We start from the raw sequence: 22,851 nt of genomic DNA, 5'->3' as shown, positions 1-22,851 counted from the left end.
AGTTTGCGTGAGGCCTCCGTAACCTACTTACTGGGATTCAGTAGATTGTTGCTCCGCGTCACCATGGCAACGCGGCGCTGATGTCGCTGGGCCATGTGACGTCATTTAATGCCTGTCGCCATGGCAATGGGGTCATGTGATGTCACCCCAGTCAAAAAGTAAGGGAAGTGTGAGCACCTGGGGGAGCAGGAAGGGGGGGGGGGGGCGCGCAGCTCCAAAAGTTTGCGCTCCCCTGGCATAGAACATAACCACTGTACAAATAATATAGGAAAAGCTTGACAACTATATGTGCAAATGATGAGCCTTTAGAAGCCAATGTTGCCGTCTAATCATGGGTTGACAATGACTAGCTGGAAATTTGACCTTCTGAGGGGTTAATAAATTAATAAGTTTCACATTGTTAATACAGTATTATGTATTTTTATCACAGATCCTTGGTTGGCTAGTTTTAAATAGTCCAGGTCTATAGTGGGAAGGCTGTCCCCCTTCTGCGCATGTGCGAACTTGGCAGTTCCCCTTCTACGCATGTGCGAACTTGGCAGTCCCCCTTCGGTGCATGAAGATTTGGCGGACCCCTTTTCGATAACGCCGTATTAGCGGATCGCCGGGAAGCGGGGCCCTACTGTACATGCTTATGCTAACCTTAAACATTAAATTTATGTTCATATTTTGGACCCTCTGTCAGCCAACTTTAAAGGTTCGGTCCTGGTGGTAAAAATACTTCTGTGTTTCTCCCATTAGAAATAGTGGTTTTCCTTGATATATGTGTCTGTTCCCATTCAATTGCCTGACGCCCTCTTCGCTTGCCAATGAAAACAACCAGTGAGATATATTGAAACATGATGTACTACAACTAATGATCCTTCATTTACCCAGTGTTTTATTGAGCAATAAATCCTGAGACTTTCTCCCCTGTGGGCTTCATTAAGATTCAGAGGGTGGGAATATTCCTGGAATGCACGCTGCTAACCCTATAAAGATGGTGCACTGAGGAAGTGAGGAATCAAAGCTTGGTACCATTCACAGCTGCCATGGGCTCGCCCTCCTTGATAACACTGTTGGTGTTCTGGATAATGCCCATACTGTGCACAGCAGAAACCACCTGTCCAGGTAAGTGATAAGGGCTGGCGAGAGTGTTTCAAACTCAATGTCACTGGAAATTGTTTATTTGATTCTAGGTGTATTAATAGAGATTAAGGAAATTTAACCTAGTGGGCTAGGTCCTCCTGCCAGATAGATGCAGGTATCCAGTACAAGCGTATACAAAAACTATTTACATGAACTCACATTTACACATGCCAAGAAATAATTCCTTCATTAGTAATTGCTTTGGAATAGATATTGTATAACATAACTTATTTAGCACACACACACACACACACACACACACACACACACACACACACACACACACACACACACACACACACACACACACACACACACACACACACACACACACACACACACACACACACACACACACACACACACACACTTCATTTAAAACAAAAGCCCAAAACGTATTCACAGTCTATTTAATGTGTGTGTGTGTGTGTGTGTGTTTCCTTAGGAGTTAAAAAAGATTTGATCCAAAAACTCTTAAGCAAAACTGACTTTATTAGCAAGAGCAGCATGCGTGGCATATTATGTCAGGTTAGCTTTTTACAATCAGGTTCCAAGGCCATAATCTGCAAAAGTAATACCGTTATCATATATTCTCACACAACCGTTAAACTCTGTAGAAACCAGGTAATACCAAGGACTGTATCTTTAACAAATAGGGCGGATAATACAATGAATTACTATCCCATGCTGCATGCCTGTCCTTACTCATTTCGGGTGAGACTTGATGAAGTTGCTGTTGGGAGCTGCACGCAGGGAATTCCATTAAAGATGTGCAAAGTTTATTAAGGGTTGCCCCCCAAAATGCACAAGGTCAGAGGACCAATATCCAGGTGACCTTAGTGATGTGGGTTTTTTTGCATTTTTTTTTTATGCCACTTTCAAAGACAATGTTGACATTTCTCCATATTTGTCTCATTGGGAATAGGATTTTGTGAGAATTGGCAACATTGCACTATTTGTGTTGTGTTTCTGACCCAAAAAATATTTAGCAAAAAAATATTCGAGAGAAAATAGAGTGAAATTGTGATTTTTTTTTTTTTAAACATTTGTGCATAAACTGGGAAACCAAACTGGGACACGTTTTCCCATCTCCATGTTCCATAAGATTGTTCCTGGTTGCAAAATCAATCTCACTCTCACTCTCTCTGTCTCTCTCTGTGTGTCTATCTCTCTCTCTCTCTCTCTCTCTCTCTCTCTCTCTCTCTCTTTCTATAGAGGTGAAACTGGTTGGTTTGGGTGGCACAGAGAAACTGGCCATTATCCAGGTATGTCCTGGAGCCCCTGGACCAAAGGGAGAAATGGGAACCAAAGGTACATTTGTGTTTACCATGTGCAATTATTACTTGGATAATGCACTAATTTTACATGTTTCTGGATAGAAGTATAATTAGTTTAACAATTTACCAGCATGCTGAGACCTTCACTGATAAACAAGGTCTGCTTCATCATCCGTGTTATCTCTTCTATCAGGTATCACATTGGGTTATTGTCTTTGTGTGGAAAGAGTGATAACTGGAGAGGGTATGAAACCTACTTAGAATTCATTGATCAACCATTGTGTCCCTTCTTTTCATGTTTTAAATGGTTGCGATGAATATTTCAAGGGTGCAGTCTAAGGTCACATGAGAGAAAGTATGTAGATTTAGAGGTGCAGATCGTGCAATTTGATCTAATTGAAAAAGTAAGCAGCATGCAACGCCCTTTAAAAGGAAAACCTCTCCTACGACCACATTGAAGTCATTCCATTGATCTATTTAAGGGTCCCTGTCGGGCAAACTGATACAAATCTTTTCTGTAGCTGCTTTTCTGTTCCAGAGACATTTTGAATCCCCTTCATTTGAATTTTAATTCTTATCTTTCACAACATTGCAAATCAGAGTCCAACTTTGATGAGTAGGGGCTACATTTGATGTGTATTATCTTTGTTGTTTTCAGGAGAGAAGGGATCTCCAGGCATTACTGGAAAGATGGGTCCTCAAGGAGAAAAAGGTAACAACAACATTCTTTATGAGCAGTTCATCTGTTGATATCAATGTTGTAAAGTTAATCAAGGTCAATCTTTTGGTTGCTCGTGTTTTTTATGCTCAACTTTTTTGTTACTCCATGTTTTTGTCCTGCCGTTAATTACAACTGGAAGCAGTATCCATATGAAATCAACATACTCCATGTAAGAGACGTGTGCAGAGGTTCATATAATGGAGACCGATTTGGGTGAAATGATATCTTGGCTTTATTGAGACTGTTCCTTTATCCAGGCAAAACATACAAAAACAACAAAATAACAAACCCCTATCACCCCAAAGTATCAGGAAGTTCCTTAAGCAGGTGGCCCTCCATGTCAGTTCCTGGGTCCTGTGTGCCAGGAAATATAGGTCTCTGGGTGTCTGGGTGTCTTGATCTCAGCACAGCCTTTGGGCTCAAGACAGTGTCTGTGTGAAGGCTTCTCTGCTCTCCTTCTGTCAGCCCAATTGTGAGCTAAGGAATCTCTCTCCTGTTTCCAACAGGAGACTTTTCTTAGAGCTCTAATGTGGCCAGGTGGAGGCTAGTTAATTGCCTGTCTGCAATTAACCAGCTACCTGCTGGATTTAGAGGCAGTTTCTCTCAAACTATGATAAGTCCCTGTTGTACTCCATAATAGGATAAAGGATTACATATGTTACTGTATCTCCAGGAATGTAAAGATATACTGTAATTATCCAAATAGGTTATTTGATATATATATACTTTAAAACTAAACTGTCTGTTGAGAGGTTTTCCTGTCTAAAATCAGTTGTTTAACAAGTTAGAAAAAATGTTGCTCTTTTGTTTTTTCAGTGTTTCTGACAAATTAGAATGAGAGAAAACATATATAAGGCTTTAATTTTGGCCAAATATAATGCAATGCCTTCTGCTATTTTCTCGATTTGATGAACCCTCTGTGACGTCATCCTATGAAGAGAACAGACACAGTCAGCACGCAGAGTTACCTACAAGGCGTGACTGATTTTGCACAGAAATCAAGGCGTGCTTGGATCAAACCATTCAATCACTCATGGGGGACGGAGCTTCGCAGAACGGAATGGGTTACAAGCAGTAATGTAGGAGTGAGAGCACTCTGCTAGGAAGAGGAGGCTGGTAATGGCTGTAGTAATAGAATGAGGCTGTGAAGAACGGAAAAGTTTAGGCATATGTCTCAAGCATTAGGTTTCTACAATAAGTGACAAGGGGTGTGCGTTGGTTATTGGGGAGGGGGGCTATTATGTGTATTGGGGGTTTCGTATTTATATTGGGGGATGCAGTGGTTATTATGTGTTATGGGGGTTCTTAGTGTGTATTGGGGAGGTGAGTTATTGAGTCTGGGGGGGGGGGAGGTGGGGGTGTGAGAATGGTGAAGGTGTGGGGGGGAGAGATGGGGGTCTCGCATGGCTGCCGACACTGGGGGGCAATGGAGACACTAGTCCTGGACCCCAGGAAAGCTGTTGGCAGTCCTGAGTACCGGCTCCTCTTCTTTTGTTGCCTTCATATTTATAGGCAAAGGTCATGCTCCTATATGTAAGAATAGCTTGGCTAATTTTGTGGTTTGGTCTTGGTCTAATTCTGCATCTTGTAGATTTTTGGTTTGAACATGAAATACAGCTCTATTAAAGGTAAAGGCTTCATTGTACAAAGCAGGACCATAAGGAGTCTTCCGGCGCTGAGCAGTGTCTTTTGGAATAGCGCAGTTTAGTAAATATGGTCTTAAATGAATTAAGATTATTGATGTAATTCAGATGCACTGATCGCTACAACAAACAGGTCTTACTTTTGGTGCCAGTAAGACCCTCTTTTGCCAGGACCATTTAAATTCAGGTCTCCCAGAACACTGCCCAATGACTCTATACACAATGCAAAAACATATAGTGGCCTCCAAATAGTTGTAAGAATTGGTAACCGATATATATATATATGTAGCGGTCATGTAAAATGCCTACAGTCATCTCTCCTGCTGGCAGCAAGGCCTGGTAAGTGTGGGCATGCCAGCAGTAATCATGGAGGTTTTCCCTCACACCCTGGTGGGGTGCCCTGTGTATGGATGGGACTGGTCACATGCCCTGACTCCATGGTTAGTGATGTCAGAGGTGTGTCAGCCTCAGAAGTTACATAAGGCACAGCACTGTGTCTAATAGAGTTGCTGGAAGTTCTACCTGAAGTCTGAGTTGAGGAAGAAGTTCTGCTAGAGTGTTAGTTATGTTATAGTAACTCCATGGGAGACTGTGTCCAGGGACCTGGCACAGGGCAGTGATTCCTGCGGGAATAGTGAATCCCTGATTTAGGTGACATACCTATCAAAGGGGAGCACGGGCGAGATGATCGGCTAAAGATATCCCATTGTGGAGGGCAGCTATGCCCACCGTGACAATAAAGATGGAGCTGATCAGAAAAACCCCTGTGTGTGAGAGTCAAGTGATTACACAGGGAGTTGCACCACCGAGGAATTCCTCGTCAGGATCATCCCCATGCAGACGCAGGGACCCTGATGAGGTGGAGGCGCTGCACTGGAACTAGGTGAGACTCAGCACACTACCTCAGCTGCCTGTCTGGACGGGTCCTCCCCACACACCATCATGCGGGAGACTCAGGAGTCCTGTAGCCAACAGGTGCACCACCCGACACTACCATACTGTAATGGGGACCGGTTAGACCACAGGGGCCAATGTGAGATTGGGTGGGTCAGGCCGGGCCAGAAATACCGTTACATTTGGAGGCGCTGCTGAGATCAGATCTGTCATCAGGACAGGCTCTAGCTAGGCACACGGGGAAACAGGGATAGAGTCTGCTGCCACTCTGTGCTGCGTAAGGACGGACCTAGGGGTGGTCAGGGGCTGACGGGATATTGTCAGTTCGCAGGGACAACCTAGGGGCCTGAAAGGAGTGAGGGGTTTGGAGCTGGGCTATAGCTGACCGAGTCACCTTGAGGCAGTGCTAGTTGGTAGGATGCCAGAAGGGATAGCCTGTTAACATGGTCAGGAATCCTGGAGAGGGTCTGCGCTAGGCTGACCAAGAGAGGTAGACGCCCCAAGTACTGCATGGCAGAGCCAGAGTACCTAGCCCATTCCAGACACTCACCGTAGGGAGCACAGACTGGGAGGAAGGAGTCACAGCAGACACTGAGAGAGTGAGCCTAGCCTGAGGTAGTGCAACACTGGGTCACACCTACACTGCCGACACAGTTTATCCGAGTGCGGCTCATTCCGCAAGCCGGGAAATGTCCCGGCTTGCGAGCCGCACTCCCTCAGCGTGCCGCGCATCACCGATGCGCGGTCACGCATCATCGGGTGCCAGCGCCCCCTGCACGCGCGTCCAGGGCTCCCCGAGTGAGCCCTGGTGTCCCGCGATCGCGGGACGGCGGCAGGGGGTTCCGGGGGACCCGGCGGACCCGGCAGCGGTAGGGAGAGCGCCCCGATCGGAGGGCGCTCTTCCGCTGCTTCGGCGCGCGCCCGTCACCCTCCGGCGCGCGCCAGGATACTGCTGCGGCCAAGAACGGGCAAATGCTCGAATAAACTTGGCCGCAGCAGTAGATAAGGTACACATGTGGTGGTGCATCTGAAGCTAATCTTTATTGTACCGGTGTGGTGGCTGCCCCGCAGAGTGGAGCACCATGTACGATAATTGGTACGAGAGTGAGACAACACAAAGAATGGAGGATCCGCGTGGCGCGGAGAACCCAAAATGGCGACCAGAGGCTGATGGGGAGGGCACCCGTGGCGTGCACCCCACTGAAGAGCAAACAGTCGCCGAGCTATCGTTAACCAGTCTGCTCTGGAGCGGAGCGAAGGCTGTGGCAGCCCCGTTTTTATCCTGTTTGGAACAGCGAGGGGCCACCCTTGAAGAGTGTGAGGAAATTGTAATAATTGGGGGAGAACCCCATGAAGAGAGCAAACAAACGGACTTTTTGGGCTTAAAAGTCAACCAAAATGGCGGTTCCCGCTTGCTAGGGACACCGACATGGGACAGTCACAGAAAATGTGGATGGTGCAGGACTTGCAAAAAGCTGGCCGGGAATGGCGCGAACAGCAGAGCCCCGCCCTGATGGGGGGGCATGGTGCGAAAGCTATGGCTGCGCCTGCATGGACAGTGACTCACTCAGCCCCTGTGCTGAGTCAACCGCTTAGTCTATGGGACCCTCCCCTGATTTCTACCAGGGGGAGTGACTTTCAACTATGGCCTGTGGGAATGCACCCACTGGGCCCAGGGACTGATATCCAGACGGCGCCACTACAGAAAGTAGTTCCGGCCATGGAGGAGCCGTGCAAAAAGGATGGTTATCTTGCACGGAGGGCGGCTGCCAGGAGAAGGCGGGAACTAGCCGCGGGAAAAGACCCCCACCCTTGTGGGGAAATTGGCGCGAAAACGCTAACCGCGCCCACCAGGACTGAGAGAGGTGCGGCCTTAATTAAGGGGCATGATATTCCCCTGTGGGACCCGCCCATAATTGCAACCCCTGGGGGCGGGTTCCAGCTCTGTCAGAGAGGGGAGGAGCCGAAGCAGGGAGTGGCGGATCCAGCAACTTCCACCAGTCAGTTGCGAGGAACCACTGAGGAGAAGAGACCTGTACAGGAAGTGGCTCCTGTACAAAGAATGGCCTGCTCCTCCACTGTGGGCACGATGGTCTCCACCCAGCCCTACTCAGTACCCGGCGGGTTGCTAGTAGTGAGGGTGGCCAACACCGAGACGGTGGTCGGGCTCTGCCTACAATGTGGGCTGCCCGGAGGCACGGTCAACACGGCGGCACGTTGCCCTCATTGCGGGACTTTATACCTGTGGCCTATGCCCACATTTATTCCAATTCAGCCTGCTGACCCCCCGGTGGACATGGCAAGGCGCTCCGCCGAGTCCACGGGCGCGCTATGGATCAACCGCGCGAGTCCAGGAGACAAGGGACTGGAGCCAGTCAAGTCGGCTGGGTCAGTGGCGATCGAGGCGGTTGAAGCACCCCCCGCAATCGGGGAAAAGAGACTTTCACTCCGCTCGGAGACCCCTAAGTCAGGGAAAGGGGATTACTCGGACGAGGACCTCCGTGAGCTGGCAGTGTTAAAGGCGGAGTCAAAAAGGCCCACCGGAAGGACGACACCCCGTGGGGTGAGTGGTGGGCCTTGAGAACAGGGCGTCCCCCGCAGATCGGCGAGCCGACAGACGGAGTCCCGCCATCCCAGGACCTGATCTAGGAGACGGGAGAGAGACGCCTATACCCCTGCGGATGGGTAAGCCAAGCAGCCCTATTACTTACTTGGTTGCAGCAGACGGCGAAGCGCTGGAAGGGCCGCGCCAGGCCCCGAGCGCACGTGGAGTGGCGGCATCACTTCCGGCGGCGACGGCGGAGCAACCGGATGTCGTCGTGGAAGAAGAGATCTTGATGGCGACGCTTCCGGTTCCGGGGAAGACATCGCTTCCGGTGGTGACGGCGGAACCCATGGAGAAGTTGCAGCGACGCTTCGGCGATTGGGGGAAGGTCCCCAATCACCTCAACGGCTCAGAAGCTGGACTGGCGATCTGAGGACTGAGGAGGGTGATGTATCATCCTTTGAATTATCTACGGACAGCCAGGAACGGGTCGCAGCCCCATGGCAATCGCTACCCCGTCCGTATGCCCGACCCCATGCCCTAGCTAAAGCCCCTACCCCTGTCACACGGTCCCCGGGTTCCCCGCCTAGCCTGGAATCAGTGGACATTCCCTCAGAAGAGGAGGGGAGACGGACTGGGGAAAGACAGCGCAGTGGCGCTACGGAAGGTATCTCCAGGGGAGGGGGAGAATTGAGAGTGGCTGCGGAAGGCCGGTGGTTGCCCCCTGCAGTTCCGGCGCCGGTAAAAAAGGCCCCGGGGTCGTCTAGGTGGTCTGTACCGCGATCTGAGCGGTCATCAGGGGTATTTTCCATGGACGATGATAGGGACTCAGGAGGGTCAAACAGGTTTCGGGAGAACCGTTGGTGGGCCCCATTATTTGAAGGGTACTCGGCCTGGATGGACCGCACTCGGTTCCTCATCCGGCGAGAGGATGTAGTGGACTATTGGTGGGCTGTGGGAGAGTTTACCCCAGAACAGAGGGACAGAGAGCTGCAGGAGCGATGGCTGCAGATTGAGAATAAGGAAATAGAGCCTATGGGTCCTAGCATACTATCAGACCCGTGGATCCTGATGAGCCCCTATCATGGGTGTTGCCTGGGAGGGCAGGTAAGGCTGACCTGACTAGAATTAGTAGGGCCGAGAGAACCATAATGGCTCGGTATAAATCTTCCCACGGGTTGGAGTACCCGTATGTCCCTGAGCCTCTCATGGATGAGATAGAGGACAACCGGGATAGGTGGCTTAGGGAGGCCATAGAAATGCACCTAGTGGGGAGAGGGAGTTCCGTGATAGGAAAGAAGGCCGAGGAACGGATAGAACATTTAATCCGCATATGGGCCATTGGGAGAAATATCTATAAACACAGAGTAACATATAGACCAGAGAGGGGATTACCCAGGCATTTCTCAGTAACAGTTCTGGATATGGGGGGTAGAGAAGTAAAGAAACCGGACCCCTATCACTATTTTTAGGTGGTACTGTGCATCACGCGGGTCTGTGGCTGCTGGTCGGGGCGGGCTTGGCGGATGACTGTATTCATGTGTACTGCATTATGAGGAAATTTGTGTGATGTTAATTATGTTTTGTGTTACAGTGCTTCCTGGAAAGAGGTATACAAATTTAGGTCCCAGCGAGGACGATGGGATTCACCAGGGGGAGAATGTATCGGTCATGTAAAATGCCTACAGTCATCTCTCCTGCTGGCAGCAAGGCCTGGTAAGTGTGGGCATGCCAGCAGTAATCATGGAGGTTTTCCCTCACACCCTGGTGGGGTGCCCTGTGTATGGATGGGACTGGTCACATGCCCTGACTCCATGGTTAGTGATGTCAGAGGTGTGTCAGCCTCAGAAGTTACATAAGGCACAGCACTGTGTCTAATAGAGTTGCTGGAAGTTCTACCTGAAGTCTGAGTTGAGGAAGAAGTTCTGCTAGAGTGTTAGTTATGTTATAGTAACTCCATGGGAGACTGTGTCCAGGGACCTGGCATAGGGCAGTGATTCCTGCGGGAATAGTGAATCCCTGATTTAGGTGACATACCTATCAAAGGGGAGCACGGGTGAGATGATCGGCTAAAGATATCCCATTGTGGAGGGCAGCTATGCCCACCGTGACAATAAAGATGGAGCTGATCAGAAAAACCCCTGTGTGTGAGAGTCAAGTGATTACACAGGGAGTTGCACCACCGAGGAGTTCCTCGTCAGGATCATCCCCATGCGGACGCAGGGACCCTGATGAGGTGGAGGCGCTGCACTGGAACTAGGTGAGACTCAGCACACTACCTCAGCTGCCTGTCTGGACGGGTCCTCCCCACACACCATCATGCGGGAGATTCAGGAGTCCTGTAGCCAACAGGTGCACCACCCGACACTACCATACTGTAATGGGGACCGGTTAGACCACAGGGGCCAATGTGAGATTGGGTGGGTCAGGCCGGGCCAGAAATATCGTTACATATATATATATATATATATACTAGCTGAGAGACCCGGCGTTGCCCGGGAGTCACACTGCCCCCCCCCCACACACACTGTCCCCCCTCCCCCACACACTGTTCCCCCCCTCACACACACACACACACACACACACACACACACACACACACACACACACACACACACACACACACACACACACACACACACACACACACACACACACACACACACACACACACACACACCCTTTCCCTCCCCTCACACACACACACACACACTGTCTCCCCCCTCCCCCCCACACATACATACACTGTCCCCCCCCTCCCCCACACACACACTGCCCCCCCTCCCCCACACACACACTGTCCCCCCCCCCACACACACACTGTCCCCCCCCCCACACACACACTGTCCCCCCCCACACACACACTGTCCCTCCCCCCCACACACACTGTCCCTCCTCCCCACACACACACACACCCTCCCCACACACACACACACACGGTGTCCCACACACACTGTCCCCCCTCTCCCCCCCCCCACACACTGTCCCTCCCCCCCACACACACTGTTCCCCCCTCACACACACACACACACACTGTCCCCCCTCCCCCACACACTGTCCCCCCCCCCACACACACACTGTCCCCCCCTCCCCCACACACACACTGTCCCTCCCCCCCACACACACTGTCCCTCCTCCCCACACACACACACACACGGTGTCCCACACACACTGTCCCCCCCCCCTCTCCCCCCCCCACACACTGTCCCCCTCCCCCCCCACACACACACACACACACTGTCCCCCCCTCACACACACACACACACACTGTCCCCCCCCCCACACACACGACTGTCCCCCCCCCCACACACACACTGTCCCCCCCTCCCCCACACACACACTGTCCCTCCCCCCCACACACACTGTCCCTCCTCCCCACACACACACACACGGTGTCCCACACACACTGTCCCCCCCCTCTCCCCCCCCCCACACACTGTCCCTCCCCCCCACACACACTGTTCCCCCCTCACACACACACACACACACTGTCCCCCCTCCCCCACACACTGTCCCCCCCCCTCACACACACACTGTCCTCCCCTCCCCCCACACACACTGTCCCCCCCCTCCCCCCACACACACTGACCCCCCTCCCCCCCACACACACACTGTTCCTCCCCCCCACACACACACACGGTGTCCCACACACTGTCCCCCCCTCCCCCCCACACACACTGACCCCCCTCCCCCACACACACACACTGTTCTCTCCCCCCCACACACACACGGTGTCCCACACACACTGTCCCCCCCTCTCCCCACGCACACACAAAGGCCCCTCACTTCTGCAGGACTCACAGCACCGCTCCTCTCTCCCGCGCTCCTCCGATTGTCGCGCGCCTGGCCCTTCTCTGCTCTCCCTCCTCCCGTACATGGAACGCTGCGCACGCAACGTGCAGCAGGGAAGGTGCAGGGCCTGTCCGTGTGACGGGGGGAGAGTGACGGCCACCGGGAGGAGGGGAAAGTGCGGGGCCTGTCCGGGTGATGGGGGAGACTGACGGCCACCGGGAGGGGGGGAAGGTGAGCTGCGGTCCGGGTGACGGGGGGAGAGTGATGGCCACCGGGAGGGGGGAAGGTGAGCTGCGGTCCGGGTGACGGGGGAGAGTGACAGCCACCTGGAGGGGGGAAGGTGAGCTGCAAGGGGGCCTGAAGCAGTGGTGTGAGTGTGTGAGGACAATGAGAGGTGTGCGGGGGCGGGCCAAGGGGGACCTGAAGCAGTGGTGTGAGTGTGTGAGGCCAATGAGAGGTGTGCGGGGGGGGCCAAGGGACCAATGAGATTGCCGCTAGGGACAGGGAACACACCAGGGAAACATACATACAATGCTTTCAGAAATATATAGTAAGATATATATATATATATATATACATATATATATATATACATATATATATATATATATATATATATGTTCAAGGAATTTAGTCCCATGTTTACTAAGCAGTCTTCTGCCATGAGGCGCCTTATAGCGCTGGAAGACACCTTACAGTACATGGACTTGGATGGGCTGTACAGGGCCTTGTGGCAGAAGATGGGACTGGGGACTGCTTAGGAAATATGGCCCTTTAATGTGCAAACTGTATTAAAGGTTGCCAAATAAGAGTTAAAAATGCCCTGATTCACTAAACAGTGCTAAGACAGTGCAACCAACCTCTCATTCATATAACTATTTGGGGTGCTATGAATTAGATTAGTAACACTGATCCTAAATGTTATCTTACTACTTTTATATCAGCGATAAGAAGGGGGTCTTTAAATCAAAACCGGCTTGAATGCTTTGTTTTTTTTACAGGAGACAAAGGTGCAACTGGATCCCAAGGGATTAAAGGTAAGCAACTTGTAGGGCCATAGTCAATAAACTAGGTCTCAAAACACCTTACAATTGCAGCCTATTCACATATGGGCTGTAAAGGGGTCTTATGGCTTTGCATTACTTCGTAGATATAGGTGACAGACTTTTGGAGAATGTTATTTTGGAAAACCAAAATGGTTTTTATTTTCAGCTTTAGAATGCAGAGACCTGACATTCTATAATTTGGAAAACAAAAAGAACGATTTCTGCGCTCCTACCGATTAGGCTAAAATAAAATAGTGATCTCATAAATAAGTGTTACAAGCATACCCCGCATTAACGTACGCAATGGGACCGGAGCATGTATGTAAAGCGAAAATGAACTTAAAGTGAAGCACTGCCTTTTCCCACTTATCGATGCATGTTCTGTACTGCAATCTTCATATACGTGCATAACTCATGTAAATAACACATTTGTAACAGGTTCTATATTCTCCCCGCCTGCGCACAGCTTTGGTACAGGTAGGGAGCCGGTATTGCTGTTCAGGACGTGCTGACAGGCGCATGTGTGAGCTTCCGTTTGCCTATTGGGCGTTATGTCCTTACTCGCGAGTGTACTTAAAGTGAGTGTCCTTAAACCGGGGTATGCCTGTATTTAGTTAAACCCTTTGGCCAAAGCCTTATAAGCCTGCAGCCAACGTCAAGGCATAACCGAATTTGCAGGTACCCACACTGAATACAGTATACTGTATGTAATTATTGTCCCATGGACAGTGAAAAATGTGAGAGCCCTAAAGGGGTTAAATAAAGCATATGCTTTTGTGAGTAGTGCAATTAAAAGCTGGCCAAAGTCAGTATCATAGCTACCTTACTATAGAGGTAAACTGTGGGTGCACGAATTCCCTGGTGTGAATATAATAAAACTTACATATATACACACAACGCTTTTTTTTCAGCATAAGGCTGAGTCCATGGTCAGCGATTATGCGTTGACCTGTGCTGAGGCGCGCTGACGCTTGTCAGTGAGCCCCTGCAGCCGCAATGAGAGCGGCTTCAGCAGGGGCTTGCGCACGCTTCCGCAGGCGTGCGGATGCGTAGCTCTTAATTTTTTTTTCGTTTCGGAGCTCATGGGAGCGCAGGGTCGGTCACGTGAGCGGTTCGCCCAATGAGGGCGAACCAGCTCCGTGACGTCACTGGACCGCCCCCCGACACGCCCCCGGACGGCGCGAGAACTAAGGCCAGGGAAAGCACCCACTTTCCCTCAGCCTCAGCGCGCCTCCGCACGCCAGCAGTCACCATGGACTCAGCCTTAGAATTCAGAGACCTGACATTATTTAAGTGGGGGCTCCAGACCATACTAACATTTGGCATAGAGATACTTGTTAGTGTATAAGAACAGTGCCACTCATCCCCAAAAACTGGTTCAAAGATTGAATTGCCATTACTAAATACCTTGTAACCTGAGGACCGTTTATCTAGTGTGAACATCCATCCATGTAAAACATGCTCTGCTGCTATTTATTTCCGCTCTGTTACATTTATGAGTTTCTAGCTTAGTGACAAAAAAAATCTTTTCAGACACTTGTCAAGTGTTGCATGATGTGTTAAATTCTGTTTAGTGGTAACTTGCCAGAACATTTGCACTTCAGCAGGAAACTGTGCTCCTGCTAACCATGTATTATCTGATTTATTCTCTACGGGGTTTATTTACTAAAGTCCCACAGTTACAAGACTCGAGCAACACCGTATTTCACAGACACTGAAGGATCTTAAACAAAAAGTAAAAAGGTTCATTTGCTCAAATTCAATGTTTCAGTCCTGTCTTGACAAAGGCCGGACGGGATCGAAACATTGATTTTGAGCAAATAAATATTTTTACCCTTCATTAAAGCTGCAGTTCAGTCTTTTTTTTTTTTTTTTTTTACATTTATTTTTTTACTTCAATAGTTTCATGTGTGCAATCTCTAATTACCTAAAGAACAGTATAGCTGCAGCTCAATTCGTTTTCCATGTATTGATAGGTCGAAATTTGGTGACATATTAAAAGCTGGCATTTGTTTATAATCTGCTTGACTGGCAGTGGAAGCTCATGAATATTCATGAGCATTCCTGCACTGACAAGTGCTAGAGGGAGGGCAGGGCGGACAAAGGGGTGTGCCAGAGCTTGTGACAGGACATGAAGGGGCAGTGCCTTAGCAAATGGCTGTTAAAATAGAATACAAGAAAATTGGTCTTTCAAAGTTGTTTTTTTAAAACAGAAAATGCTAAAAGTATTTTTTCTTACTACAGAACTGATTTATTAAAAAAAACAAACATGCAGGATATTGACTGAACTGCAGCTTTAAAGACCTTTTGAGTGCCTGTAATATTCTTCTAGTGTGTGTGTGTGTGTGTGTGTGTGTGTGTGTGTGTGTGTGTGTGTGTGTGTGTGTGTGTGTGTGTGTGTGTGTGTGTGTGTGTATACAGAACGGTATTGTCTATTTGTTTTTGATTTTATTTATATATATATATATATATATATATATATATTAATGATACTGTGAAGCTGTCCTTTTGCTTTGCTCACTCAAATGAATGAAGATGGCCTTTTGGCAAGCAAGGGGAGGACGGCTTTATTACATATTAAATAGGGGCTGAGGTTGGGGACTTTATTCTGCACATAAATAGACCAGAGCAGTTCCACAATAGTTCTTAAAATCTGCTGAATAGAAACAAAGCAGAAGAGTGTTGAGCTCCTGTTAGCCCCACGCACTGAAAGGATCTCATACTCACCACTTTTATTACTGAAGGCAAATTTTTAACACTTCGCTGTATCTTTCAGGTGCCACCAACTGCCAAGAGCTTTTGCAGCAAGGATCTACTCTGAGCGGCTGGTACAACATCCATCCCGATCACAGCCAGACTCTGACAGTAATGTGTGACATGGAGACTGACGGAGGGGGCTGGATCGTAAGTGTGCCTGGCCCCCTTACTGGGCTATTATTCTCTCACAGCATTAGATTATGGCCCCCTAGCCATCAGCGGGGGGGGGGGGGTGTCTTCTGACCGGGGGGGCTGGCCCTACCCTCTCCGGCCCGCCCCCACACCTCCCTCCCCTACCCAGAGGAGGGGTCTTCCCCAGGGTATTTATGACTGCTGGTGGGCAGTGCGGCCTGTTCGCTGCCCGCCAGACGATTGGTATTCCTTTCTATATTCATACTATGGAGTGCAGTGTTGCTATTGGTGATCTCTAAAACTTGTTTCACAGTACCTTTTTGTTTTTTCTCCCATAGGTTTGGCCTAGTGATAAGAGTGGGGTCCGTGGGAAATATTCGATACCTGCTGGCGCCACCTCGGCCGCGGGGGTGGTGGTTGTGGGGTGGTGATAGTTGCTGGCGCCACCCAGCTTCCCGGCCGCGGGGGGGGGGGGGTGATGAGGTACCTGGCAACTTGTGAGAGGCGGCGGCGTCGGTTACGGCTTCCTGGCCCGGCCGCGGGGGGTGGGGGGGGGAGGGGGGATGATGAGGTACCTGGCAACGTGTGAGAGGTGTCGGCGTCGGTTACTCAGCGGAGGCGGTGTGGCGAGAGGTGAGGTGCAGGAGGGAGGGCGTTTGAGGTGAGGCTGTGGTGCTGAGGAGCGTGCGCCACTGGCCGTGGGTAGCGATGCAGAGGCTGGGGTTTGCTGTGGGGTGGGGGGTGGGATGTGGGGAGAGGAGAGGTGAGGCTGCGGCGGCGGCGGCACCGAGGAGCGGGCAGCGTGGGTTAGTGTGACCAATAAGGCGTGTGGGGCGGGGTTGGTCCACGGACCAATCTGATTGGCCAGAGGGTGAGTGACAGACCAACTGACCAATCAGATTGGCCTTATCAGATTGGCCTTTGGGACAGACATACAACGTTTTGAAAAATATATATATAGATATATCTATATATATATTTCCATTGCAAGTAAAATCATTTGCACTTGGCTAAATATTTAGTACTTTGTGTGCTAGTTCTTTAATTGGGTGCTGAGGGTACTTCTTTATTCCTTAGATATTTCTGAGAATCTGGGGAGATTCTCTTACCCCCATGCACCGCTTCTATTGTACTGACAGCTGTTTATTGTTGGCCTGTCTGATCTAAGATATTGTAAATGTGGAGATGTTTTGGGATTCAACAAAGATAGTGTTTTCTTTTTCCCTTTTCCAGTAATATCCCTGGGATGGGTCCTCATTTAGGGCCATATATACAAAATTGTCTTCTGCCATAAGACACCTAATGGTGCTGGATGCTACTTTAGAGAACCATTCAAGTCAATGGACAGCCTTATGGTAGAAGACGGCTTAGTACATTTTGGTTCAAATCCCAGCTCCGGTTCCATTGATAAGATTAAGAAAGGTCAAAGTCATGGACAATCCTATGTCATTCAGATATTATTTTGTTTTATCATTCCCTGGTGGATTGGGAGTTGCGCACACAATTTTAGTTTTCAAATAGGTTTATAGAATCTGTAATGAACTCAAATGATGATAAGCTGTTAGGATGCGTCGGCAATTGGTTCATAAGAATAGGGGTTCTTTGCACTGAAAAAAAGGTAGTGAAATACTGATGGGTCACAAGGTCACACGCCGATCTTCCAGTGTTGCTCATATATTGCATAAGAGTTGTGCCAATTGATGACACAATTGCGGTTGGGGAAAAAGTTGTGACAGTACTAAACTCCCCAGTTTTTAGAGCCAGTGATTGCCTCCACAAGGTTTTCAGATTAAGCGATTGTTTAAATAAATATGTCAAAAATGGCTTACGTTTGCATTATATATTTAAGAAAACTACTCACTACAACTAGTTGGCAGTCTTGGCCTTGTGAATAACTGTCATACAGTACATTATTTACAGATATTATTAATTTGTAATCCTATTGGTAACATTGTGATACAGTACGGAATACCACGGTATCCTAGGGCTTGGTTTATTGACTTTTGATTCGTTGCACTCCAGCTCCAATCTTATCTTGTCATTCAGCTGAAGGATTAAACCTGTTTACGAAACACAAGAGCATGTTTCACTGGCGTGTTGTTCCAGGAAGAGATTCAGTTCAACGTTCGCATTATTTGTATTCATTTCCTGAAGTCAATGTTTGTATTGAATGTTATGTCTTCAAAACAATGGTTGGCTGTCCAGTAGGAACTTACTACGTGTGATGTGTGAACCTGACGCGATTCGCTTCGCCTCTGTTTCGATTGAACTTTCCAAAAAGTTTGACAAATCTGCAAAAATGTTGATTGCATTTTTGGCACCAACAGTCCTAATGAAGCAGTCCTGTAACATTATTATTTTTACATTTGATCATATTTTGAAAGCAAAAGTAAGATAAATGAATCGAACATGCAGTGGCCATTGACTTGTTGCAAACTTTTGTATTTAAGCAAACGTTTTTGCTGAATCTAAATGAAATTCCTAAGTTTGCTTAAGAACATGAAAAGTTCTCACATCTCTACTTACTACTCGGATCAACAGCTTGAATACAAGTGCTATAGGTCTAAACGTACACAGCAATATAGAGATGAATGGATCCCGGACATCATTCACAGTACAAAATACTTATAAATTGTATTCAGGTGCTTTTTTTTTAAATTCAGCGTATTAACTGTTTCCTGGCAGGTATTCCAGAGACGCCAAGATGGTTCTGTAGATTTTTTCCGGGATTGGAATTCCTATATGAAAGGGTTTGGCAACCAACGGAGTGAATTCTGGCTGGGGAATGACAATCTCCACATGTTAACGTCAACAGGTGAGGACATTCAACAAAGATGAGGTGCCTTATAGCGTACCACCACTTAGTAAATATGCCCCTTTTGACTGGTATTCCCAATTTTGCGATGCGTTGTATTGCATGCCAATTTCTTGAATGGGGTTCAATAACTTGCATCACAGCTTGATAAATCCCGGCATCTGTCTGTTATCTAACCATAGTGTGTGAAATCCTATTAATAGAAGGAACATTTACTTATAAACATCTAAGTAGAGTCACTAATATACCAAGTGGAGAGGTACCTGTGAACACACCTGAGATATCTGGCGAAAACGTATTTTTCCCTCTCCGAAAAGCCCTATGTCAGGGTCTGGCCTAAATAGCCCAAAGGATCTAAGCAAATTCTAGCCCTATCTGTGATCGTTTTGCTCATTTTCAAACAATGGAAAAATAAAGGAATATTCTCCTACATTTTCCACGGACTTCTTTTGCAGACATTTGCAAGTATCTCCTGAGTACTGTAATGAAAGTTTGCAAAACGAAACTACCTATAAACACAGAGTGAATTTGAATAAGCTAAGTAATGGGCTCCACCTTTTGTGAGATTAAGTTGCCCGCAGCCTTTGGATAACACGACTCCTCATATGTTAACATAACTTTGGTTGGATGATTGATGGAGTTACTGATCTGTCGGGCTCTTAATTCCAGGTGGGACTATAAATTAACATTTGCTGTTTTAGAAGCTTTAGAAGCTCTCTGTTCTTTTAGATTATGTAGAAGATCTATCCTATACTTTATCCTAAATTCATGTTCATTAAGATCTCCATAAATTAGTGCAAGTGTATCTCAAATTGTCCTCTTTATTTCACACAGGAACCTTTCAGTTACGCATTGATTTCACGGATTTTGAAGATAACCAGAGTTTTGCCGTTTACAATAACTTCAAGCTGGCTGGGGAATCTGAGAAATACAAGCTGATTGTTGGGGAATTTACTGGTGGCACTGCAGGTATTGTACCTGTTATTCTCTGTGTTTTGTCAAGGAACAAGTTCCTTCCCCCTCACACCTGCCCTACTTCTGGCAAATCATGCATTATTATACCCGCTCCTTCTGTAAAAAGATTCAGGGTGGTGATAAAGTAGAAAGAAATTAAGTATGTAAGAAGATTAATGTAATGAGGACATACAAGGTTGGAACATCCTGAATGTGGGGGCGAAGTAGACAACTTTTGACCCCTGTTTTTGGTTAAGTGTTATTTTAATTCTTCTACTGCAGGTGAGATCTTAAGATCAGAGGGTTGTAGGTCCATGCAGTAGTAAAAGATGTAAGTGGATGGTGATTGTAAATAACAGCTGTCTCTGAAGGAGCCACTGGTCACTGCTACAAATCCATTTGTTATAAACTGATATTTTAATTAGAGTTTTATCTTCCCCTCTAGTGAGGCCTCTATTTCACAATCATGATGATGAATTGATCACCGCTACTAGAGCGCAGCTGGTTATTACTTACTGTAGATTGTGGACTTTCCCCTCACTAACTTATTATTTTGTAGGAAGAAAGTAATGTAACTTCTGTACATCATAATGTGAATGTCCCTCATGTAGATAACAATATGTAACTGAAATGCAAAGAGCACAATAATGTGGAAGTTATGACGAGTCCGCTCAGGCATTTGATAGAAGACTTCTCTTGTTTGCAGGGGACTCTCTCAGTTACCATAATAACCGGCCCTTCACCACAAAGGACCAAGACAATGATAGTGATGCAAATAACTGCGCAGGTGTTTTTAAAGGTGCCTGGTGGTACGGAAACTGCCACCACTCCAACCTGAACGGCCTGTATCTGAAGGGGCAACACACCAGTAACGCAAATGGAATAAACTGGAAGACCGGCCGGGGGCACGACTATTCCTACAAAGTAACGGAAATGAAGTTCAGGCCGGTTAATTAAGGATGAACAAGTTCATGGGTTCCAAATCAGGACTTTGGTGTTCATTCGGATGTCTGAGTAGAACTGTGGCCACGCATTTTGGAATCCGAGTGAAAAGCGAACCAGGACCCGAGACACTCATCTTCAGATTTATTTTACTGGGTGGACTTTTGGTCTCGCAAAGCCAAAGGTTTGCAAACTTATGCACAAACGTTTTCATTTCTAAAAAGTTTTAAAAAAATATTCCGGACTATGAGTCTTTTTTTCTTTCTATTTTTCTTTTGTGTTAAATTCCAAAATCAATAGAGTTTTGGCAAAACAAAATCACAATAAGTTTTTAAACCCAAAGAACCTTTGAATGTACCGGGTACTTTTACAGTTTTTTTTAATCCAGTTGGGGTAGTACTGTAGCTTCTTCTCTCATTTAAGTAGGCGTTACAAATCACCATGTTCTATAGTTTGGTCTGTATCTGAGCATCCCCAGCATGGAATGATTCTACATCTAAGACACAGGGTAAGAAAACATCAAGTTTGGGCAATTTGAAACATTAAGCAGAAATTGCACAAGAGAACAGTATTTCCTAATAGGGGCTGACCTGATGATAGAAAAATTCCAGGAAGTGCAACCATTCTTAAATCTCAGATTCCCTTAATAATGCAGCCAACCAAGACAGAAGTATTCAGCTATGGGGTGATTTCAAGAACAAAGGAAAGAAGAAATGTAGCAATATAAAAAGTGGTAATAATATCAGATTTACCATTACAACAAGATTCTCAATAAATACTGGTAGATTATGAAAGAAGACCCTATTCTGAATAGCGCACTCCCAAAGAATCCTGTTATTACGTATAAAAGGAAACAATCTTAAAGAAATCCTTGCACCTAACTGAAAGGGGATACAATGGTAGAACAGTGCAAAAAAAAATCAAAATATGGTTACCTACAAACAGGCTACTGTAGGCTTCCACAAATGGAGCAGCACACAACGTATCATGTGTGGTTACATATATTCCATAAAAGACAAAATTACTTTTTACAACCGGCATCATATACTGTATGATGCAAATAAATGTTATGTATTGTAAAGCCATGACACAAACAGTACATGCGCAGAACAAAAAGGAGTCTAAGATGTTTGTAAGTATTTAGTACATAAGAGGAACATTGAGAATGGATATGTGAATCATGGAGTTGCTGCACATTTTAAGAAAATTGAGTGTCTTAACCCCCGAAACCAGAGGAGGGGATATTTATAAGAAATCACACGAAAGGGAATCCTTATCTACTATATATTTGTGAAATCACTGTATGTCTGCGTCCCAAGGGTCAATCGCATTGGACCTTGGGCCTGTCACTCCGGCTCAGGCCATGCCCGCCCCCGCACACCTCTCATTGGCCTACGTCCAACACCAATGCCACACTGTCCCACCCCTCACTGACTCTCATTGGCCTGCGTCCAATGCCCGCCCCCGCACACCTCTCATTGGCCTGCGTCCAACACCAATGCCCTAATACTTCCACACTGTCCCACCCCTCACTGAGTTTTGGGAACGCTTTGCTTTTGCAACACCTAATCCTCTAATCCTCTAATCCTCAACCTGCTCTGGGGCCACGCTTCACAGCTATCAAAACCTTCACGTCTGCTACCACAGACTGCCGAATCAGGTACAGAATCTACACACAACGCACAAACACAGCACACACACACATTCACACAACACCAAACACTGCAGACTGCCTCTTCAAACCCCCCCTCTCCTCCACGCCACACATCTCCCTCCCGCAACCGGACCGCGAGGCCGCGGCCTCCACTCACACACCATGGCAACGATGTCCCTCCCCCTATCCCGCTACCTCACACAGTGTAGCTCCAGCGAACCGCACAGCACGCCTCATCTCCTGCACCTCACACAGCTCCCTACCGCAACCAGACCGCGAGGCCCCCTACCCCGCTACACCATGCCACCAATGTCCCTCCCCCTATCCCGCTAGCTCACACAGTGTAGCTCCCGCGAACCGCACAGCACGCCTCACATCTCCTGCACCTCACACATCTCCCTACCGCAACCAGACCGGAAGGCCCCCTACCCCGCTACACCATGCCACCAATGTCCCTCCCCCTATCCCGCTACCTCACACAGTGTAGCTCCCGCTACACACCACTCCCTCCCGCTACACACCACTCCCTCCCGCTCCATTCCCTCCCCGGC

At 47.9% G+C, this 22,851-nt stretch overlaps 1 protein-coding gene across 2 annotated transcripts; it reads left to right on the top strand.

The window, feature by feature from the left end:
* The first annotated feature begins 727 nt into the window (after positions 1-727).
* LOC142472181 (ficolin-2-like) lies at positions 728-20,883 on the top strand. 2 transcript variants are annotated; one of them, XM_075579045.1, is made up of 8 exons: positions 731-1,110; positions 2,344-2,439; positions 3,064-3,117; positions 13,002-13,037; positions 15,823-15,950; positions 18,621-18,750; positions 19,585-19,719; positions 20,411-20,883. In XM_075579045.1, the coding sequence occupies exons 1-8, from the start codon at positions 1,032-1,034 to the stop codon at positions 20,659-20,661; spliced, it is 909 nt and encodes a 302-aa protein (XP_075435160.1). In that variant the 5' UTR covers positions 731-1,031; the 3' UTR covers positions 20,662-20,883. The 2 variants fall into 2 exon arrangements, with proteins under 2 accessions (XP_075435161.1, XP_075435160.1); XM_075579046.1 differs by lacking the exon at positions 2,344-2,439 and having other exon boundaries at positions 728-1,110.
* The last annotated feature ends 1,968 nt before the right edge of the window (positions 20,884-22,851 follow it).

This window comes from Ascaphus truei, chromosome 21 (genome assembly GCF_040206685.1).
Source record: "Ascaphus truei isolate aAscTru1 chromosome 21, aAscTru1.hap1, whole genome shotgun sequence".
NCBI lineage: Eukaryota > Metazoa > Chordata > Amphibia > Anura > Ascaphidae > Ascaphus > Ascaphus truei.
This window is presented reverse-complemented; position numbering and strand designations above follow the sequence as displayed.